The sequence below is a fragment of the Mytilus edulis genome, chromosome 5 (genome assembly GCF_963676685.1).
Source record: "Mytilus edulis chromosome 5, xbMytEdul2.2, whole genome shotgun sequence".
Taxonomy (NCBI): Eukaryota; Metazoa; Mollusca; class Bivalvia; order Mytilida; family Mytilidae; genus Mytilus; species Mytilus edulis.
The window spans coordinates 2717977-2736197 of record NC_092348.1 but is presented as its reverse complement, the minus strand read 5'-3'; the positions used below and the strand labels follow the sequence as shown (position 1 = coordinate 2736197).

The 18221-nt window shown below is 31.8% G+C and overlaps 1 protein-coding gene across 1 annotated transcript in view; it reads right to left on the bottom strand.

Moving 5' to 3' along the window:
• Window positions 1-3220: 3220 nt before the first annotated feature.
• The window catches only part of LOC139522652 (uncharacterized), a 117518-nt gene continuing 102517 nt past the window's right edge, over window positions 3221-18221 (bottom strand). The window contains exon 71 of the mRNA XM_071316119.1: window positions 3221-3370. Within this exon, the coding sequence (XP_071172220.1) occupies window positions 3238-3370 (133 nt within the window). The 3' untranslated portion in view covers window positions 3221-3237. The remainder of the gene's footprint in view (window positions 3371-18221) is intronic.

The window sequence follows — 18221 nt, the reverse complement described above, 5'->3', positions numbered from 1 at the left end:
TTAAGGAAGCGCTTCGGAAACCATATAAGCGTTATTTTCATTATTTAGAATTTTATCAAAAGTTGAAAAAAAATAAAAACTGCTTTTACACTGGATTATCACAAATCCTCAAAGCATGACTAATTTCAGAAAACTAGATATCCCATACATTCCACATAACAATTTGGATATCTCATACTAGCCACACAAGACTAACCAAATACCTTCTACCCTAGACTAACCAAAATGTACTCCAAACAATAACATATATACATAGAAACGGACTGTAGATGACAACTGCCATATTCCTGACTTGGTACAGGACATTAAAATAATATGGTAGATTGAACCGGGTTTTATGGCTAGCCAAATCTCCCGCTTATATTGCAATATTACACATTTTCTACGCAAGACTTTCTAAAACAAACTGCATATGACATACCTTCTACGCATGACTAACCAGAGCAATTTAGATAGCACATACCCTCTGCAAAAAGACTAACCAACACAAACTGTAAATAACTGAACTTCAATGTTAGACCAACCAACAATACAAATTGAATATCCTATTTCATCTATGTATCACTAACCTTAAAAAACTGGACACCACCTATCTTCTATGCATGACTAACCAAAACAAACACAATGTCATATATCTTCTACGTATGACTAACAAAAACCAACACAATGTCATATATCTTCGATTCATGACTAACCAACCAAACACAATGACAAATATTTTCTATTCATGTCTAACCAAAACAAACGCTTTTCAGTGTTCCTGCTGTTCCTACGTTTTCCCTTTAAAGCTGATGTGTTTCTCTTGGTTTCGATTGGTGACCCGGATTTGTTTCTCTAAATCGATCCATGACTTTTTAACACCTTGATGCTACTTTATTTTTCACCTAACATCTTGAATTCACCACTTTCAATACAAGGGATTACATCAATCAAAGCATATTTTTTTATTCGTAAATTTAACCAACTGGCAGTTTCTGCCGTTTGGTTGAAGAGTAAAACACACCCTGACCACATACTACATTCTAAACTACTCTGGACAACACTACAACGCAATACAATGTTTAAATATATATGTATAGGACTTTTAACAACTGGTTGCTTTAAAGTTTGGTTATTATTAGTTAAGTTACTTTTCTAAAACTTTTTAAAACTAACTGATGTAGAATTCCCAAATTCGATTAAGTGCAAGACAACAAAATGAAGAAACTTACAATCCAATAAGTTAATTCCTTTAAATTGCTATTATAGAAATGAACCAAAAAAATACTATAAATATTGTTATTGTAAAGAGTATTTCTTAAAGGTTGGAAAAAGTATATTTTGAATTGATATAAATTCTGCATCAAAGATTGAAAGTTGATGTTTTAGCGCCACTTTTGAGCGCCACTTTTTGGGCTATTTTTCTGACGGTCATTTTTTATTAGTAGATGAAGCCGGAGTGCCTGGAGAAAACCACCGACCATCCTAGTCAATTAATATTGGAGTCGAGTGAACCGACAACCTCAGTGTTGACTGGCTAGTGATTACATTAGTGGAAATACTTAGTCCACTAGGCCCCCTCCAATTCTAATGAACACAATGCACATTTTAATTCAACAATGAATGTTTTCGGTGATGCTAAAGGCCAAATACTTGAAGACCTTAATTGAAATGACCAGTAATTCACCCCAATTACAAACAGAAACATTCTTCACATGTGATATTCCAATTTCCAAAGACGCATGGACCATTTGTTAAACAAAAGTGTACACTCTGAAATGTCTAGCGTCTTACTTTATTATTAATTTATATTTAAAGTCAGAAAAATAACGTTTTTACAAGTATCACAAGTGAACTATGAAGTGAGGTAAATCACTTGTACCCCTTACAATCATTCCATACACCACATATAGTTGACGTTCTGCTTATAGTATCTGAGAAAGAGACCTAATCATTGAACTTTAAGTAAAGGCAACAGAAGTATACCGCTGTTTGAAATTCATAAATCAATTGAGAAAAAAAAAAACAAATCCGTGATACAAACTAAAACTGAGGGAAACGCATCAAATATGAGAGGAGAACTACGACACAACAGAAACACAACATTAAATGTAACACACACAGAAACGAACTATAATATAACAATGGCCATTTTCCTGACTTGGTACAGGACATTTTAAGAAAAAAATGGTGGGATGAACCTGGTTTTGTGGCATGTCAAACCTCCCGCTTTAATGGCAATGTTAAATATAACATTAAAATGACAACATTACATGACAGGACTACAATACAAATAAATGGGAGAACATATAGGACAGAGAAACACACGAATAACAGCAAACAAAAGGTACCAGGTATTAAATTTAATATACCAGACGTGCGTTTCGTTCACACAAGACTAACCAGTGACGCTCAGATAAAAAAAAGTTCGAAAGCCAAAAGAAGTACAAAGTTGAAGAGCACTGAGGACCAAAACTTCCAAAAAGTTGTCACCAATATAGCTAGGGTTTTCTGCCTGGGATATTATTATTTAGAATAATTCATAATTTTGCAATCAGTAAATTTTATAAAATGACTATATAAAAGATATACATGATAAAACCGAAGTGGTGACTAACTACAGAATAAAAACGGATACATTACATAAAACAACCTAAACCAGGACATAAAAATACACAGCCGAGTAAGCCAAAGCCATCAACGCACAAAGTGACGTCACATTTGAATTTCTAAAAAGATTTCCAAAAAATAAGATAGAATTAGGATAGAATTCAAGATAAGATTAAACTTGATCACTGATCCATGAAATGAGATCGAGGTCAGGTGATCCCTGTCTGGCGGACATGTTAGCTTTTCAAAGAACCCATACACAAAATATAGTTATACTACTACTCATGATATGAGAAGTTTGCATCCCAAAAACGGCATTTTTTTCAATCAGTCAATGAACCATGAAAGTGAGGTCAAGGACAATAGATATATGACATACAGAACCTTCGTAACATACGGTTTCTGCAAACAAGGTACGAGGCATCCAGGTCTTCTAACTTCTGAAATATTAAGCTTTACACAAAAAGTTTACACTGCGCCGTCAGATAGTTATACCTATGCCTCACATACTGTAACTTTATCGAAGACGAGACAATAACACTGCATTGTTCAAATTGATACAATGTTTGCAATGTAAAATAATATAAAAATACTCAAAGTTTTAAATATGACAAAACTTCAAAAATGTACATGATTTTTTAAAGCTCTTTATTCTTCTTTGTAATTGGCCGGATAAGTTAAGACTACATGACTCCATGGTGTACAGTATGGCGTCATGCAGCACTTCCCTGGTTTTGGATCATTTAATCTACATACAGCTGGAATTTTCCATGTATAACACCTGAAAATATATTATTATCGACTATTAAATTGAAAAATATACCCCTGCAATGGGATGCTCAATTATATTGGATACTTACCTCAATACAAATTGAAACACCGTCTGTCTTTAACAATGGACTGTGTTGATACTTGAAAATATTCCATACTAATAAGTAGCACAGAAATAAATTCCAGCACAAAATGGTTGTAGCTTTTCGATACCGATTTAACACACGTTCCTAAAAAACATTTCATCAGAAAAAAATCGTTAAGCAGAATATTCAAAACGTGTTTAAAGCCTAAAATTTCTAAACAACGAGTTTTCCGAGAGAAGAATTTATAATAACACCCAATTCAATTATCACTTCTTTCCTATCTATATAAGAAACACATTATTCCCATTTATTGTACAAGTCATCTTTCAAACGGTAAAACAAGAAATACTCCACTTTTCTTTAAAAAAAAAAAAACAACACCAAAATTTAATTAATATTTATTGTACTAGCAGTCCTTCAGAATTATTGCCATCATTTTAATATCTTACAAGATAACTGCGTTATGCGCTCCAATAGAAATTAAACTTATTGGTTATATTTGGAAAGTACTCCTTTCTCAGCTATCATTCACATAGCAAATGTTTTTTTCTAAGGAGAATTGCAGTAAAGCTATTGTTATGTGAACGATATTAAATTATTTGTTCTATAGAAAATTTTTTTTTAAAGTGAATACACACGGGGGAATTCTCCATTTCAACCCGTCATAGATATATAGTTATCAAAGGTACGAGGATTATAATTAAATACGCCAGACGCGCGTTTCGTCTACATAAGACTCATCAGTGACGCTCAGATCAAAATAGTTGTAAAGCCAAACAAGTACAAAGTTGAAGAGCATTGATGACTCAAAATTCCAAAAAAGTTGTGTCAAATACGTCTACGGTAATCTATTCCTGTGATAGGAAAATTCTTAGTTTTTTGAAAAATTCAAAGTTTTGTAATGTGAAGTTTATACAAATTACCATATAATTGATATCCATGTCAACATGGTCAATGCGAATTTTTTTTTTTTCATTTCTAGTTTCAAGAAAAAGAAAGTCTCATTCTCACGGTGGGTATGGTTGTCCTGCGAGAAAACGTTCTGTGCTGGTGATTTGGTCCTGTCAGGTGCTGGTGGGTCCTGATTCTGTGCTGGTGAGTTTGTTTACATTGTATCAGAACGGCAATACAACGACTGTTTTGTTGCTTAATTTTTCTCTGATGCGTCATAAATACCATGCAAAGTATATTACAACAATATTATATTGCAAAAGTCGTGGAAGTTCCTTAAACGGAATTGTCCGGACGCTGTGCTGGTGATAGGAAAAACGGTCCTTGTTCTGTGCTCCTATGTCCTGGTTCTGTGCCTTTATATTTTAGTAAAAAGTGGAATATATTCAAGATCATTGATGCTGTACTGTTATTGACTAATTAACTGTTGTCAGCTTTCTTGAATTGACATTGTTGTGAATCTGTTTACTGTTATTATGAGAGAAAAAAAATACCCCTATTTTTTATTTTTTTTAAATTAACTGTAATCTTATTTATTGGCCTGTTAATGGAACCCTTCTTGCCCCCTTTTAAGATAAGAAAATATGTTTACGATTTTCGGGATTACGATCATTTTGCAAGATCACCAAAATACGTTGTAATTTATACAATACTTATATAGCTTTATCTGTATAGTAAAATAGCTGATTGCAGTATAAAAAGTAGATGATGTGGTATGTTTGTTGTCAATGGACAAATTTTCATAAGAAACCAAAGGAAGTATGTGTTAACAACCATACGTCATCGTACGACCTTCAACAATAACCCATAAAATAAAAATGGGTTTTGCATAAATGAACAATATTCATCAACAAACATGACCACTGTCTGTTAAAATGTATTAGAGTTTTTAGTTACAGCCGATTCTATGGAGTATGTAGGCAAAGGTAATATTTTTGGTTAGCTTCCTTGTTAGCTAAACCGTGAAGTCATTGTTAGGTAAGGTATACTACCCTCCTTTCGAAGTAGCCTGGTCCTACAGACAGAAAGATGTGTCATTTATCGGACTATTCTACTCTTCAAGTAGGGCAGTTTACATAATTTAACAATGAATTTTCTGTTCAGCAAGCAAGATAACCAAAGATATTCCCTTTGTCTACACACTAATTGAAATCGGCTTTAATATTGCAAAAGTTCAAGCAATTAGGGCAAAACTTACCGAGTAAAAAAAATCAAAAGGCCAATGTCTATCTACCTTGCACATTTCAGAAAATTCAGATCAGATAACGAAACTGGGTCCAGCAACATTTATAAGCAATTTAAGATTTTTACCCTCACAGTTTCCATTCACCACAAATATTCTCGTTACAACGAATCGTTTTAAATACAAAAATACCAGTTGCAGCCTTTTGTTTATCTATTAATATATGCATACGGATAAAGTTATGAAAGGCAGCAGGATCACCAGGGTGAGGAGTCCATGTCATCTGAAACAAATGCTAAGCATAGATCTAGAAAGAGACAAATAATCATGACATTAAAAAAACTCTCTTCTTTTCGACTTTTTTCGAACAAATTGACACATAAAATGGATTATTTAGTATTGTGGAATTTTTAACTTGTGTTCAATTCATTGGTTACACCTTTTACTAGGATAACAATCCTGTCAAGTATGAGCTGGATAAAATATTTCTAAAAAGAAGATGGAAATGTGAAAGTTTCCGTGCGTCAGGTGCAACAGCATACGAACAGCTAACATGCCTTGTCAGGGTAGAAGCTAAAAAGTCCACGAAAATTTGATTTAAAACCTTTATTCGTTCCAACAAAGTTATTGAGATTTTGTTGAGGATTTAACCATCTACGACAACAAGATTTTTTTTTTTTTAGAATTTACAGCTCTTCTATTAATATATGCAAAGCAAACCATAGATAAAATTGCTTGCTATGATTGTTTGGATGTTTGTAAACGACAGGTAAGTAGTCTGCTTACTATATACTAGAATTTGTTTGGACAATAAACATTAACTTCAATTCCTGTCAGTTTGTATTTGTCCAATCAAATCCCAGTATGTATTGAAACTCCGCCTACCTATTGTTTGAAAACATCCAAGCAAACATAGCAAGCAAGTCAATCAAAGTTTTTTTTTGCATGCTTTTATAGAAGAGCTGTACTATATAATGCAAAGAAGCGTTTAAGTCTTTCGCCAAAAAATACTATCAATTTTTTTTTGTCCTATGTAAACTTCCGTACCATTTCCTTCCATTCATGATCATTAAATTGAACTGTAAAGTATTTCTTGGTACCTTCTTAATTCCTTTATAAGTCTTATGTAAACATAATAATGACAATAAATGTTGTGAGCACAAGATTCACTGCACACTTTTAAAGTTCTGCTTCATCAACCACAAATGTGAACTTAAGTTTTAAGACGTTTTTAATCGACACGATTAGGATTTTTGTATATGAGAACATGGTTTATCTATTAGTTGAAAATGCGGCTTTGAACTAGCTTTCAGTATCTGCGAGCATTCGTTGTTCAATAATGTGTGTCTTTGTGTTATTATTTTATGTGATAAATTGTTGTGTTGGTACAACCACTGTAACAATGAAGGAGGAAATGAGGAGGGTTGGTTGGGTGGAAGTGGGGAGGGGTATGCGGAGCGGTATGCGGAGCGCTAACAAACATGTCTATGCGGCATGGGATTTGATCATTGGTGAAGCATCAATGTAAGGGGCATTTAATATCTTAATAAAACCATTCTTATTTTAGATACTATATATTGTTATCTGATATTGGACGACAGATATTGCCCTTTTATGTAATTATGTAATACAAGTTACGATCATTTGAAAACACACATAAAACAGCCAAATGGATGCACAAGAGCTAAAATAGGAGTCATAGATCCTATTGACAACAATTATCTGCCCAATTTTATTGATTTTGTAACATTTGTTTCAAATATGACCAACTTTTTATCCGAAATCACCAGCACCGTATCAGAACCCACCAGCACAATGACAGGACCCACCAGCACAATGACAGGACCCACCAGCACAGTATCAGGACATGAATAAATTGAGAAAATGCTAAATTTTAATAAATTGCAATGATTTTTCACAAAATAGTTTTGCCGTGTGGATTGCGGTGTAGAAAGTGGACTCTATGACCATTTTTGTTTTATTTTTGCAGTGCTAGATTTTCTGAAAATGAGCATTTTTGTGTTACACTTACTGAAACAGTTTAGAGAGTCAACTTTTTAATGGTTTACATATGAACCCATAAGAAACCAAATTGAAAAATCTCAACTGTTTTCTTCCATTTTTTATGAGTGAAAACGTCAAAAATCATCATTTTCGTCTTTGTTTACATTTTTTCATTGATCAGCAGCACCCGTCAGGACCGAATCAACAGCACAGAACGTTCTCTCGCATGACAACCATACCCACCGTGATTCTGGATCATTGTACAAAAGACCACCTGTAAAATCATTTACTTTCATAGATACCAATTTCCGTTGTTTAGGCAAGTCCGCATACATTGTGTCAAACAACACCGGCACGGAGACGGAACATTAGTAGACAGAGAAAAGGTAGGTTTCAGTTTATTATTTTGTTATTTTTAAGAAATATCGAAGAATATAGATACATCAATTACTATTTTCTATTGTTAGGTGTAATATTTTCTACAACCTTTCTAGATTAATGGACAAATTAGTAAAAATGCATGTCAGAATAACGAATTGAGTGAACCTTTCCTTGAAATCGTTTAAAATTTTATTAAATTGTTCACATAGTACGCAAAGAAAAATTTGGAGATCATTGGCGGATCCAGGGGGGTCCGTGTGTTGGAACCCCCTTCTTTTGGCCTACCAATGCATTTTCAAGAAAGGGGACATATAGTTGGAACCCCCTTTTGTCGTGGGTTGGGAACCCCCCTTTTTAAAATGGCTGGATCCGCCCCTTGAGATTGCAAAACAAGCTTTGAGCACATAAAAAATATGGTTCATGTCAAAATGGAAGGAGCCGGTTTTGTCAACGTTGTTTACTAAACAATCACCCGTTTTTTTTTTTAAGAAAACATAACTTTATGAAAAGCAACTTTTGACATATATATTCTTGGATAACAACTTCATTGCGTTTTAAAAGAAAATATTACTACATCTTATTTATACATGAAAAAAGTGAAATCACAAAAATACTGAACTCAGAGGAAAATCAATTCGGAAAGTCTATAATCACATGGCAAAATCAAATAACAAAACGCATCAAAAACGAATGGACAAGAACTGTCATATTCCTGACTTGGTACAGGCGTTTTCAAATGTAGAATATGGTGGATTGAACCTGGTTTTATAGCTAGCTAAACCTCTCACTTGTATGACAGTCGCATCAAATTCCATTATATTGTCACTGAAGTCACTGTTTAAATGATCGTAATTGAATCTTTTTTCTTAAGTTCTGCAACATAAATAATCTAATAAAAGTAACACATAAACTTAACATTATTTACATTACCATAAAAAAAGTCACGATCTAATGAATCCTGCCAACACATAAACAAAGCGCTGTAAGCTATGAAGGCACTTAACCAAAAACCAAGACAAACGTAATTATGAAAACTGTGGCAATATTGCTTCAACATTAAACATTCCTATAGTTCACTTTTATGTTTATCTAATGAATTAATTATTAAGGCAAATAAATTTATAGGTTATCAAGGTTTCAAAAGGAATACATATATCAATGTTTATTTTTTTATGGTGAGTCTGCAGTGGTACAAGTTCGCAATGATTGCAGTTGTTCTATTTGGTAGTTAACATTAGTTTTAGTTCACTGTTAGTAGTACAAGTTGACTAAATATGATGTGGATCAGGGGAAACTCAATATAATGCTGACAAATCAGTGTGACCAATTCACAAAACAAATAAACTTGATTTTTTTTTCTTTTTCCGTTGGTTATTTTGCACATTACTTTATTTTAAAGATTTTTTTATACTTCAAATAGTTCCCTTGGACATCAAAATATACAAAGCAAGTTACATCACTTGCTAACAAGGATCCCTTTGTAACTATAACGGTGCATTTTCCTCAGAGGGAATACAACCTTTATGTGATATCTTCATATGAAGAGCGCACATATATATTGTCTTATACTAAAACTAACGGAATTGGCATAAACTCAACGTTTAAACAAAGAGCTTTGTACGTTTATGATAAGTGATAACATCACAACGTGTTGATGAGGCGGCCCTAAATAAAATACTCCTTTACATTTCTTTAAATCTTACTGCAATAGGCATTCAAATCTATTCAGTGAATTTCTTTGATCTCATCTATTTTTGTCATGTAAGAAATTTAATGGAGACGTCAGAACTTTTATTTGATGGTTGCAACTGTTTACAAATGTCTTGAAAGAACATACAATACATTAAACACTACGTGCTTTTTGATTGTTCCAGTTTTTATTGTTGCTGTTTCTTTAATGTTTAGATTATATCTCCATTTACTTACATCCTTAGTTGTTTTTATTGTTCCAGTTTTTATTGTTGCTGTTTCTTTAATGTTTAGATTATATCTCAATTTACTTACATCCTTAGTTTTTTTATGATATGCAAATTTGACAAATGTTGATAATGATATGTATCCTAATTTTTGCAATTTTAATGTTTGGAGATAGTATGGTAAATCTTATATCTGAACATGAAACACCTTTTCTTTATTGATATGTTTATTGTGCTTAGTCTACTATTTGACTTTCATATTGAACTGAACAATTTCCTTCCTAAAGTCACATCCAAATACTTAAATAAAAAGGTACCTTCACCATTATTATAGTTCTTTCTTACATTTCACTCAATATAATAATATAAGAATACCATTCATTAATTTGATTTAATTTTTTCTTGCATATACCAATGTCTAAACTCTTTATATCAATATTCAAAAGTTGGTTACGAAATCAGCCGTTTTTATTAAAAACAATAACACTTTTATTTTGTCTCTATTCCTCCTTATATCCTACTGGATATTGTATAGTGACCCAAGGAGGACAACTTGGTGTTACACAACATTTTCCTGGAGCAGGGTCGTTGTATCTACATTGTGAAGGCAGTTGCCATTTATAACACCTACAAAAGAAACAAACGTGCTGTTAATACCTTATCACAGCTTTGATTATAGACAAAACTATTGGTTTTACTTGACTAAATTCGAATATCTTTCATTTGTCTAAATACATGTACAGGTTTAACAGTTTCCTTGTCAATGCTTTGCCAAACTTTAGTATTGAAAAAATATATGGTAGAAAGAAAAATGATCACCTAATGCACACAAAAAAGAAACAGACAACTAGTCAGAATATAAGACAAAGAATACTTTCTAAACTGGACTACTCTCATGATTATTCATTTTAATAGCATGCTATTACTTTTTACCTGTTATCATATTGGTTATGTTGTTTATGCTATTCCATTGTAGTACTTGAAATTTTTATCTACTAGTCATAAGAAATAGCAATTGTTGATGACAATTGACCTCCCGAACCGACTATTTTTTTATATTGTATGTTAAAGAATGGAATGTCAGCATCAAATAATTTTCACGCGGCAAACACAAGGACTAATTGTGTATTGATATTAAATTGCCGGCATTCCTATGGGTACGATCTATGAACCTTTCATTTCCGTACTCTTCATATTTTTCTATGATTCGGAGTTCCGTCAATCACAAAAAGCAAGATAAAAAAGGTCAGATCATTTAATTTCACATTCAGATATATTGATGGTGTCCTTTACATTAACAATCCAATGTTTGATTATGTTACATTGATAAAACTTCCAGCATTTAAGTTAAAAAACAGCCAACACGGTTTCCTCCGACTCATTTTAAAACATGTACCTCGAATGTGGCACAAGCAGTCATATCAGTAACAGTATCATTGACAAACGAAACGAATTATATTCTCAAATTATCAATTTCCCCTCTTAGTAGTTATATAACAACTTCACATATGAGGTATATCGGATATTCATTTCCCAACTAATTCGGTATTAGAGGTGTAACATCACTAATTCGGGCCCGGCCAGAAAGCACATACTAGAAAGTAGTACATATCTAACACTAAATAGTTCCTACGCATGAGTGTTACTTTAGAAATGTTTAGAATAATTAGGTATTTTTGGTATCAAATGAAAGCTGAAGGACTGGTGATCATTGTAGAACACTTTTGGACTTTTAATTTTGAATATTAAAAAAACTACACTAAATTTTAAAAAGAGGGTACATTTTGTCTGTTTGTCAAATCTGAAGTACCTGTTTTGGTACATCCAGTTCTTTCTTATATGCCATTAAAGGTATGTGAATTTTTTCAGTACAAGACACCATAAAGTGTTGCTTGGAAATGTAATGTTTGCCACTTTATTAAACTTAAAACAAAAGAGGTGTGCCTGCTTGAAACAGAGGAATTTAACATAGAAAGCAATGGGACCATGAATTAGTGGTGTACCTCCTCACGAGCTTCCAGCTGCTATTCAGACTTTGTGAAACGTCACTAGTGTCTGACCAGAAAGTTGAAGAACCTGAGGTATGGCAAAGTAAGTGTTGTTTTTTTTTTTAACAAAGTCAAGACCTTGTTAATAAATAATCCGTATCAACTTCCCAAATTATAACCAATGATCTTAAATTTTAGTTTAGTAGGTATTGACGTTGTTTATTATCTTAATAACATATTATATTTTTTCATATGTCTTTGTAAATCATTACTTTAACTGGTCGGTCATATTTTTTTTTATTATTATATTCATTTGATGTGTCTTGTATATTAATACTCGTTACTGTGTTGTTCCAATGGTAAATTTCTGCCTTCTCGTCTTTTTCTTTGCTAAATAAAATGTGCTTTTAAAATATGCCTTTTTGATTTTTTTGATATACATGTTTATTTATATATATATTCCCTATTGTTGAGATAGTAAAACACACATATCATCATCTATGTTCAGTTTAATTTAAAATTTTTTTTATTAATTCATTTGTAACCCTTTCATTGTGCCACTAAATTTTGATAAAAATTATATATGGAATTTAAATATGCTCTTATATATTGTATAATTGAATATGTTTGACTTGTGTCTTATCCAATTTGTGTTACTGCAAATAAAGTATTTTCCGCAAACTATGTATGTTGAGGTATTTTCCCTTATCTTTAAAAAATGATGCTATATATTGTATAATTGAATATGTTTGACTTGTGTCTTATCCAATTTGTGTTACTGCAAATAAAGTATTTTCCGCAAACTATGTATGTTGAGGTATTTTCCCTTATCTTTAAAAATGATGCTTATTCTATAATGAGTTCTAAAAGCTTTTCTAGATTTCACTTTATGAGTGAGCAAAACATTTGAAAGCCAAAGATGTATAAAAACATATACAGTTCACTTCAGGTAAACATAAAATTAAAACATCAAATAAAAGTACCACAATGATGTTGTCCTATCCTTACCCTTCTTTAACGTAATTCTGAAATATCTAACTCATCAAATTTAAGTTATAGCAGTTTAAAGTTCCAATATTTGGCTAAAATCAATTACAATGTGTTAACTTTATCACATGAGCCATTTTTAAACAAGCTGTTTATAAAAAAAATAATATTTATTTCAAAATTATGATTATAACTTCTCATTCGAGTTTATTCAACGAAATCTACTATATATATAAGGTATATCACTTTGCATATTGTGACTTGAATAACTGAATGTTATGTATAGGTCATCATGTGTGGGTACTATGTAGTAAGCACGTCACATTTTTCTACATAATGAAAAATGATAACATGTGATTTTTTTGTATTGCAATTAATAAATATTAAACTTAAATTTGAGTTATCCTTCGCAATCCTGAACGATAAAAACTATCACATTATTTTTCTTCTCACACTCTTTTTCTAGCTTATGAATCTTTATATTAGAAACTAACCCATGGAAAGGTTACAAAGACCAAAACATATTGAACACAAATAAACCTATATTCCAATTTCAATTATTTTTTCTTTAGTTATTTTGTTGAACGATTTTACCTTCATTAATTGCACCAAAACTGGTATCATTATTCATGTAGGGGTCTCGTAATGTGAAAAGGAGTTTCAATGTTTATATCAATAGGTAGGTATATAAGACATTCGATAACACATTACATGATTCAATTACTGAACAAGGGATGACTGTCTGAGAATCACAGATTACCCACAAAGGAATGATCATTTACTTGAAAAATTTCAAGTTGGAACCTTTCATTTTCTTTCGAAATAAGTGGAATGGGAATCAGCATAGATTTTATTGGAGTTCCTGTCAGTATTATACTTTCATATTAAACCAACTGACCACAAATCAATATGATTAACCCATTCTTACAGTCTTAACGACGGGTTATTTTGCACATCATTTTGTTTTACACATTTATAATACTGTATTTAATTCCCTAATCGAGACAGCATCATAAAACAAGTACCAACAGGACAGCAAACATTTGTTATCATACTAAAAGGGTTCTTCTTTGAAACTGTTTTGTTTTGTCAAAATTTACAGTGTACCGTCTTTAGAGTCCTTACAAATCAATCATTAATCAATTGATATTCTTTGAATCTATTTGTTAAAAGAAATTTTGATGGCAATGGTCAGATCTTTGATCTTAGAATTTTTCTACAAATTTCTACAAAAAAGAGACCATATATTCACCCTAAGGTCCTCTTCGATTGTTTCACTTTTTTATAGGTTGCTTTGATTAATGTCAAGGTCACATCTCCTTTTATTCATATTCTGAGTCCTAATAAAAATTTGCATATTGAGCAAATATTTATTATTTTGTTTATCTTGATTTTTTGTAATAGTCCTGTCTTTATTTTATGCTTTATCTTAAAACTTGAAATGCAGTACTATTTTTCATTGATATTCTATAAAGTGTCAAGAAAGTTTTTTGATTGAATATTGAACTTAGCAATCACTTTCCTAAAGTCACAAAAAATTTATCCAGGACTAAAAGTATAATTCACTTTTATTATAATTCTCTCTAAATTCACTCAACAAATCATGCGGGAATAACCATTCCTAAGTAAAAGGTTTGATTTCTTTTTTCCCATATGCATATATGCCTCAATTCTTTTATCTATTTAAAAAAAGGAGGCTACGTGAGGCTACGTCAGCACCCATTTTAATAAAAACGATAATAACAGCTTTATATGTTTTTGTTCTGTAATTATTCTTCCTTATATCCTGAAGGATATTGTATAGTGATCCATGGGGGACAGCTGGGTGTTTTACAACACTTCCCTGGAGCAGGTTCTTTCAGTGTACACTGTGAAGGCAATTGCCATTTATAGCACCTGCAAAATAAACAACTTGTTATTAATAACAAAACACAGTTTTGATTAAAAACATACTATTTTGTTCATTCAAATAAATTCCTATTATCATTTATTTTTATTTATCAATGCTTTGTGTAAAAAAACTTATTTAAATAAACTGAACTAGAAAGAAAAATGCTCCCCTAATGTATTTAGAAACAGGAAAATATGAAAAAAGTCAGTATCTCTGACAAACAGTACTGATTTTTATCATTCATAATATACTACATTGTATTTAAAATGCAAAGCAGGATAAAAGCAGCAAAAAGTAAATGATTTGACATGAAGTATATGCCTTACATCAAAATAAACACGATTGTATGAAATAAGTATTATTTGCAGAATATAAACTGCCCAATGAAACTAGAGGCTCTTAAGAGCCTGTGTTGCTCACCTTGGTCTATGTGTATATTAAACAAAGGACACAGATGGAATCATGACAAAATTGTGCTTTGGTGATGGTGATGTGTTTGAAGTTCTTACTTTACTGAACGTTCTTGCTACTTACAATTATCTCTATCTATAATGAACTTGCCCATTAGTAACCATGGAAATTATTTTGTAAAATTTACAAAAATTAACCAAATTAATGAAAATTGTTAAAAATTGACTATAAAGGGCAATAACTCCCTTAAGGGGTCAACTGACCATTGGGGGGGGGGGGGCAGCAACCTAACAACCAGATGTCCAATTCATCTGAAAATTTTAGAGCTATAAGCCAAAAACTGCATTTTACCCCTATGTTCTATGTTTAGCCATGGCAGCCATCTTGGTTGGTCGGCCTGGTCACCGGACACATTTTTAAATTAAATACCCCAATGATGATTGTGGCCAAGTTTGGATTAATTTGGCCCAGTAGTTTCAGAGGAGAAGATTTTTGTAAACGATAACCAAGATTTACGAAAAATGGTTAAAAATTGACTATTTTAAAAGGGCAATAACTCCTAAAGGAGTCAGCTGACCATTTTGGTTATGCTTACTTATTTGTAAATCTTACTTTGCTGAACAATTTTGCTGTTTACAGTTTATCTTTATCTATAATAATATTCAAGATTATAACCAAAAACAACAGAATTTCCTTAAAATTACCAATTCAGGGGCAGCAACCCAACAACAGATTGTCCGATTCATCTGAAAATTTCAGGCCAGATAGATCTTGACCTGATAAACACTTATACCCTGTCAGATTTGCTCTAAATGCTTTGGTTTTTGAGTTAGAAGCCAAAAACTGCATTTTATCCTTATGTTCTATTTTTAGCCATGGCAGCCATCTTGGTTGGTTGGCCAGGTCACCGGGCACAATTTTTAAACTAGATACCCTAATAAAGATTTTGGCCATGTTTGGTTAAATTTGAGCTAAAAAATTAGTTTATTTCCTAAAGGCATGACTGATGTAAACATTATAAAGTCTAACAAAAGATAGTTTGAGGCATTATCTATTTAAAAGATTTGAACTACTTTTTAACTACTGCCAATTTATCTACATACACATTTGATGTATAAACAAAAAATGACAGTATGAAATATTCAATTTTCATTATTAAATTTGTATATGGGATTATCTTATGCAAACTCATTGTGTCAAATTAATCAAACCCAATTAAACAGTCAAAACACTTATACAAACATTGAAGAAAACACAAAAAGTTCCTTAAAAGCCAGAAATGAATCTCTTTTTTAAATTAGCTCCCATTAAAAACCACCAATCAAAAAAAAAAGGGATTTGTGACATGTACAGGGAGATATACATAGTTAAAAATAAGGGTAAAGTGAGGTCATATTTAAATGACAGAACAATCTCAATAAGTAATAAATGCAATGGGGTAGCATTTATAATGCATCATTATGCTATGATTAAGCAAAACATAGTCCAGAAAAAAATCTTCAAAGTTCCCAAATCTTTTGTCAAAAGGTATCAAAGAAGTGGATTTCACAAGGAGCCATTATGCAATAATAAGCAAAAAGTCCTATTATTTCTGCAAAAAGTTATTAAATTCAAACAACAATTCAAAAGGTCAACATAACAACATATATCTAAAAATGTCAAGTTGGTAGGCAGGGTCATGGATCACTTTTCAAAACTTAATAAGCCTATGACGAATTCTTCAAAATAGTTTCAGAAAAATGTTTATAAAAATCATATGTGGGGACAGGTGAGGTAATAAGCAAATCAATAGATGTGGAGAACTGCAGAGGTGCAGTTTTCTAGCTTTTATGTATTTTTGTTTCCATTTTGTCATACCCAGATTATTTATAACCCATTCACCTTGAAAATACCTATCTGCAGAAAACTAATTCCTTACACCCTAAATGGAGGTTACTTTCTTAATTTTCCTTATTACTTAAACAATATATGTATGGTTTATAGTTGAAAATATGCACAGAAATAATCAAAAGCAAATAGATAGTTCTGCAACTATCAGAAGCAAAGCACTGGTGAAGCAAACATCACAAAGAAACTCAGCAAGAAGGCTTTTGAAGCATCTTTGTGCAAAAATAGTAATAATTTTACCTGATAGATGTTATTCAGTATCATCTCCTTTCGCGAAAAATTAAATATACCGCAGATGGTTTTTAAACTGTGTATTTCATGAGAATTTTTTTTTTCAAATGAAATACTGATTCAATTTATCAAAGCACAATTTGACATGGTCAGCTTATCTTTTACTAATAGCTAGGAAACAATTAGCATGAGCTTACTAACTGATACAAAATCCCAATTTGCATAAGATACAAACTTATGTTCATTGTTTGTAGTTACAAACCACAGTTTTCTTATTTTGTTAAAGTTTATAATAGAATTCTGTCACTGGTTAAAAATATCAAAGTTGCATAAAATATTTTAAAAGTCTTTGTGGTGCAATAGAATGGAAAGAAAAATCTTTCTGATAAATTGTAGAACCCAAATTGTCAGTCTGTTAATGATAGCATGTAAAAAAAATAATTGAAATCAATAGTTGTATATGGATGCCCCATCCACACTTTCAATTTCTATGTTTAATGGACTTTGAAAAATGGGGGAAAATCTCTAATTGGCATTAAAATTAGAAGGATCATATATATCATAGGAAAACATGTGTTCTAAGTTTCAAGTTGCTTGGACTTCAACTTCATCAAAAACTACCTCCACCAAAATCTTTAACCTAAAGTGGGACAGACGGACGAACGGACAAACGGACGGATGCACAGACCAGAAAACATAATGCCCATAAATGGGGCATAATAAAGAATGTTATAAGGTATTGGACCTCCAGATTTTGCTGTATTTGAAATTCCCTTAGTCTTTTAGATCTTCATTGAAACAGGTGATCTAATGATGAATGTAGAAAACAGAAGTTTCTGCAATCACACTAAACCACCATATTGATATTTAACTGTAGTCAAGCTGGTTAGAAAAGGGGGTATTGATATGTTCTTCTTATTGTAATTATGAAACTACTTCATTTTA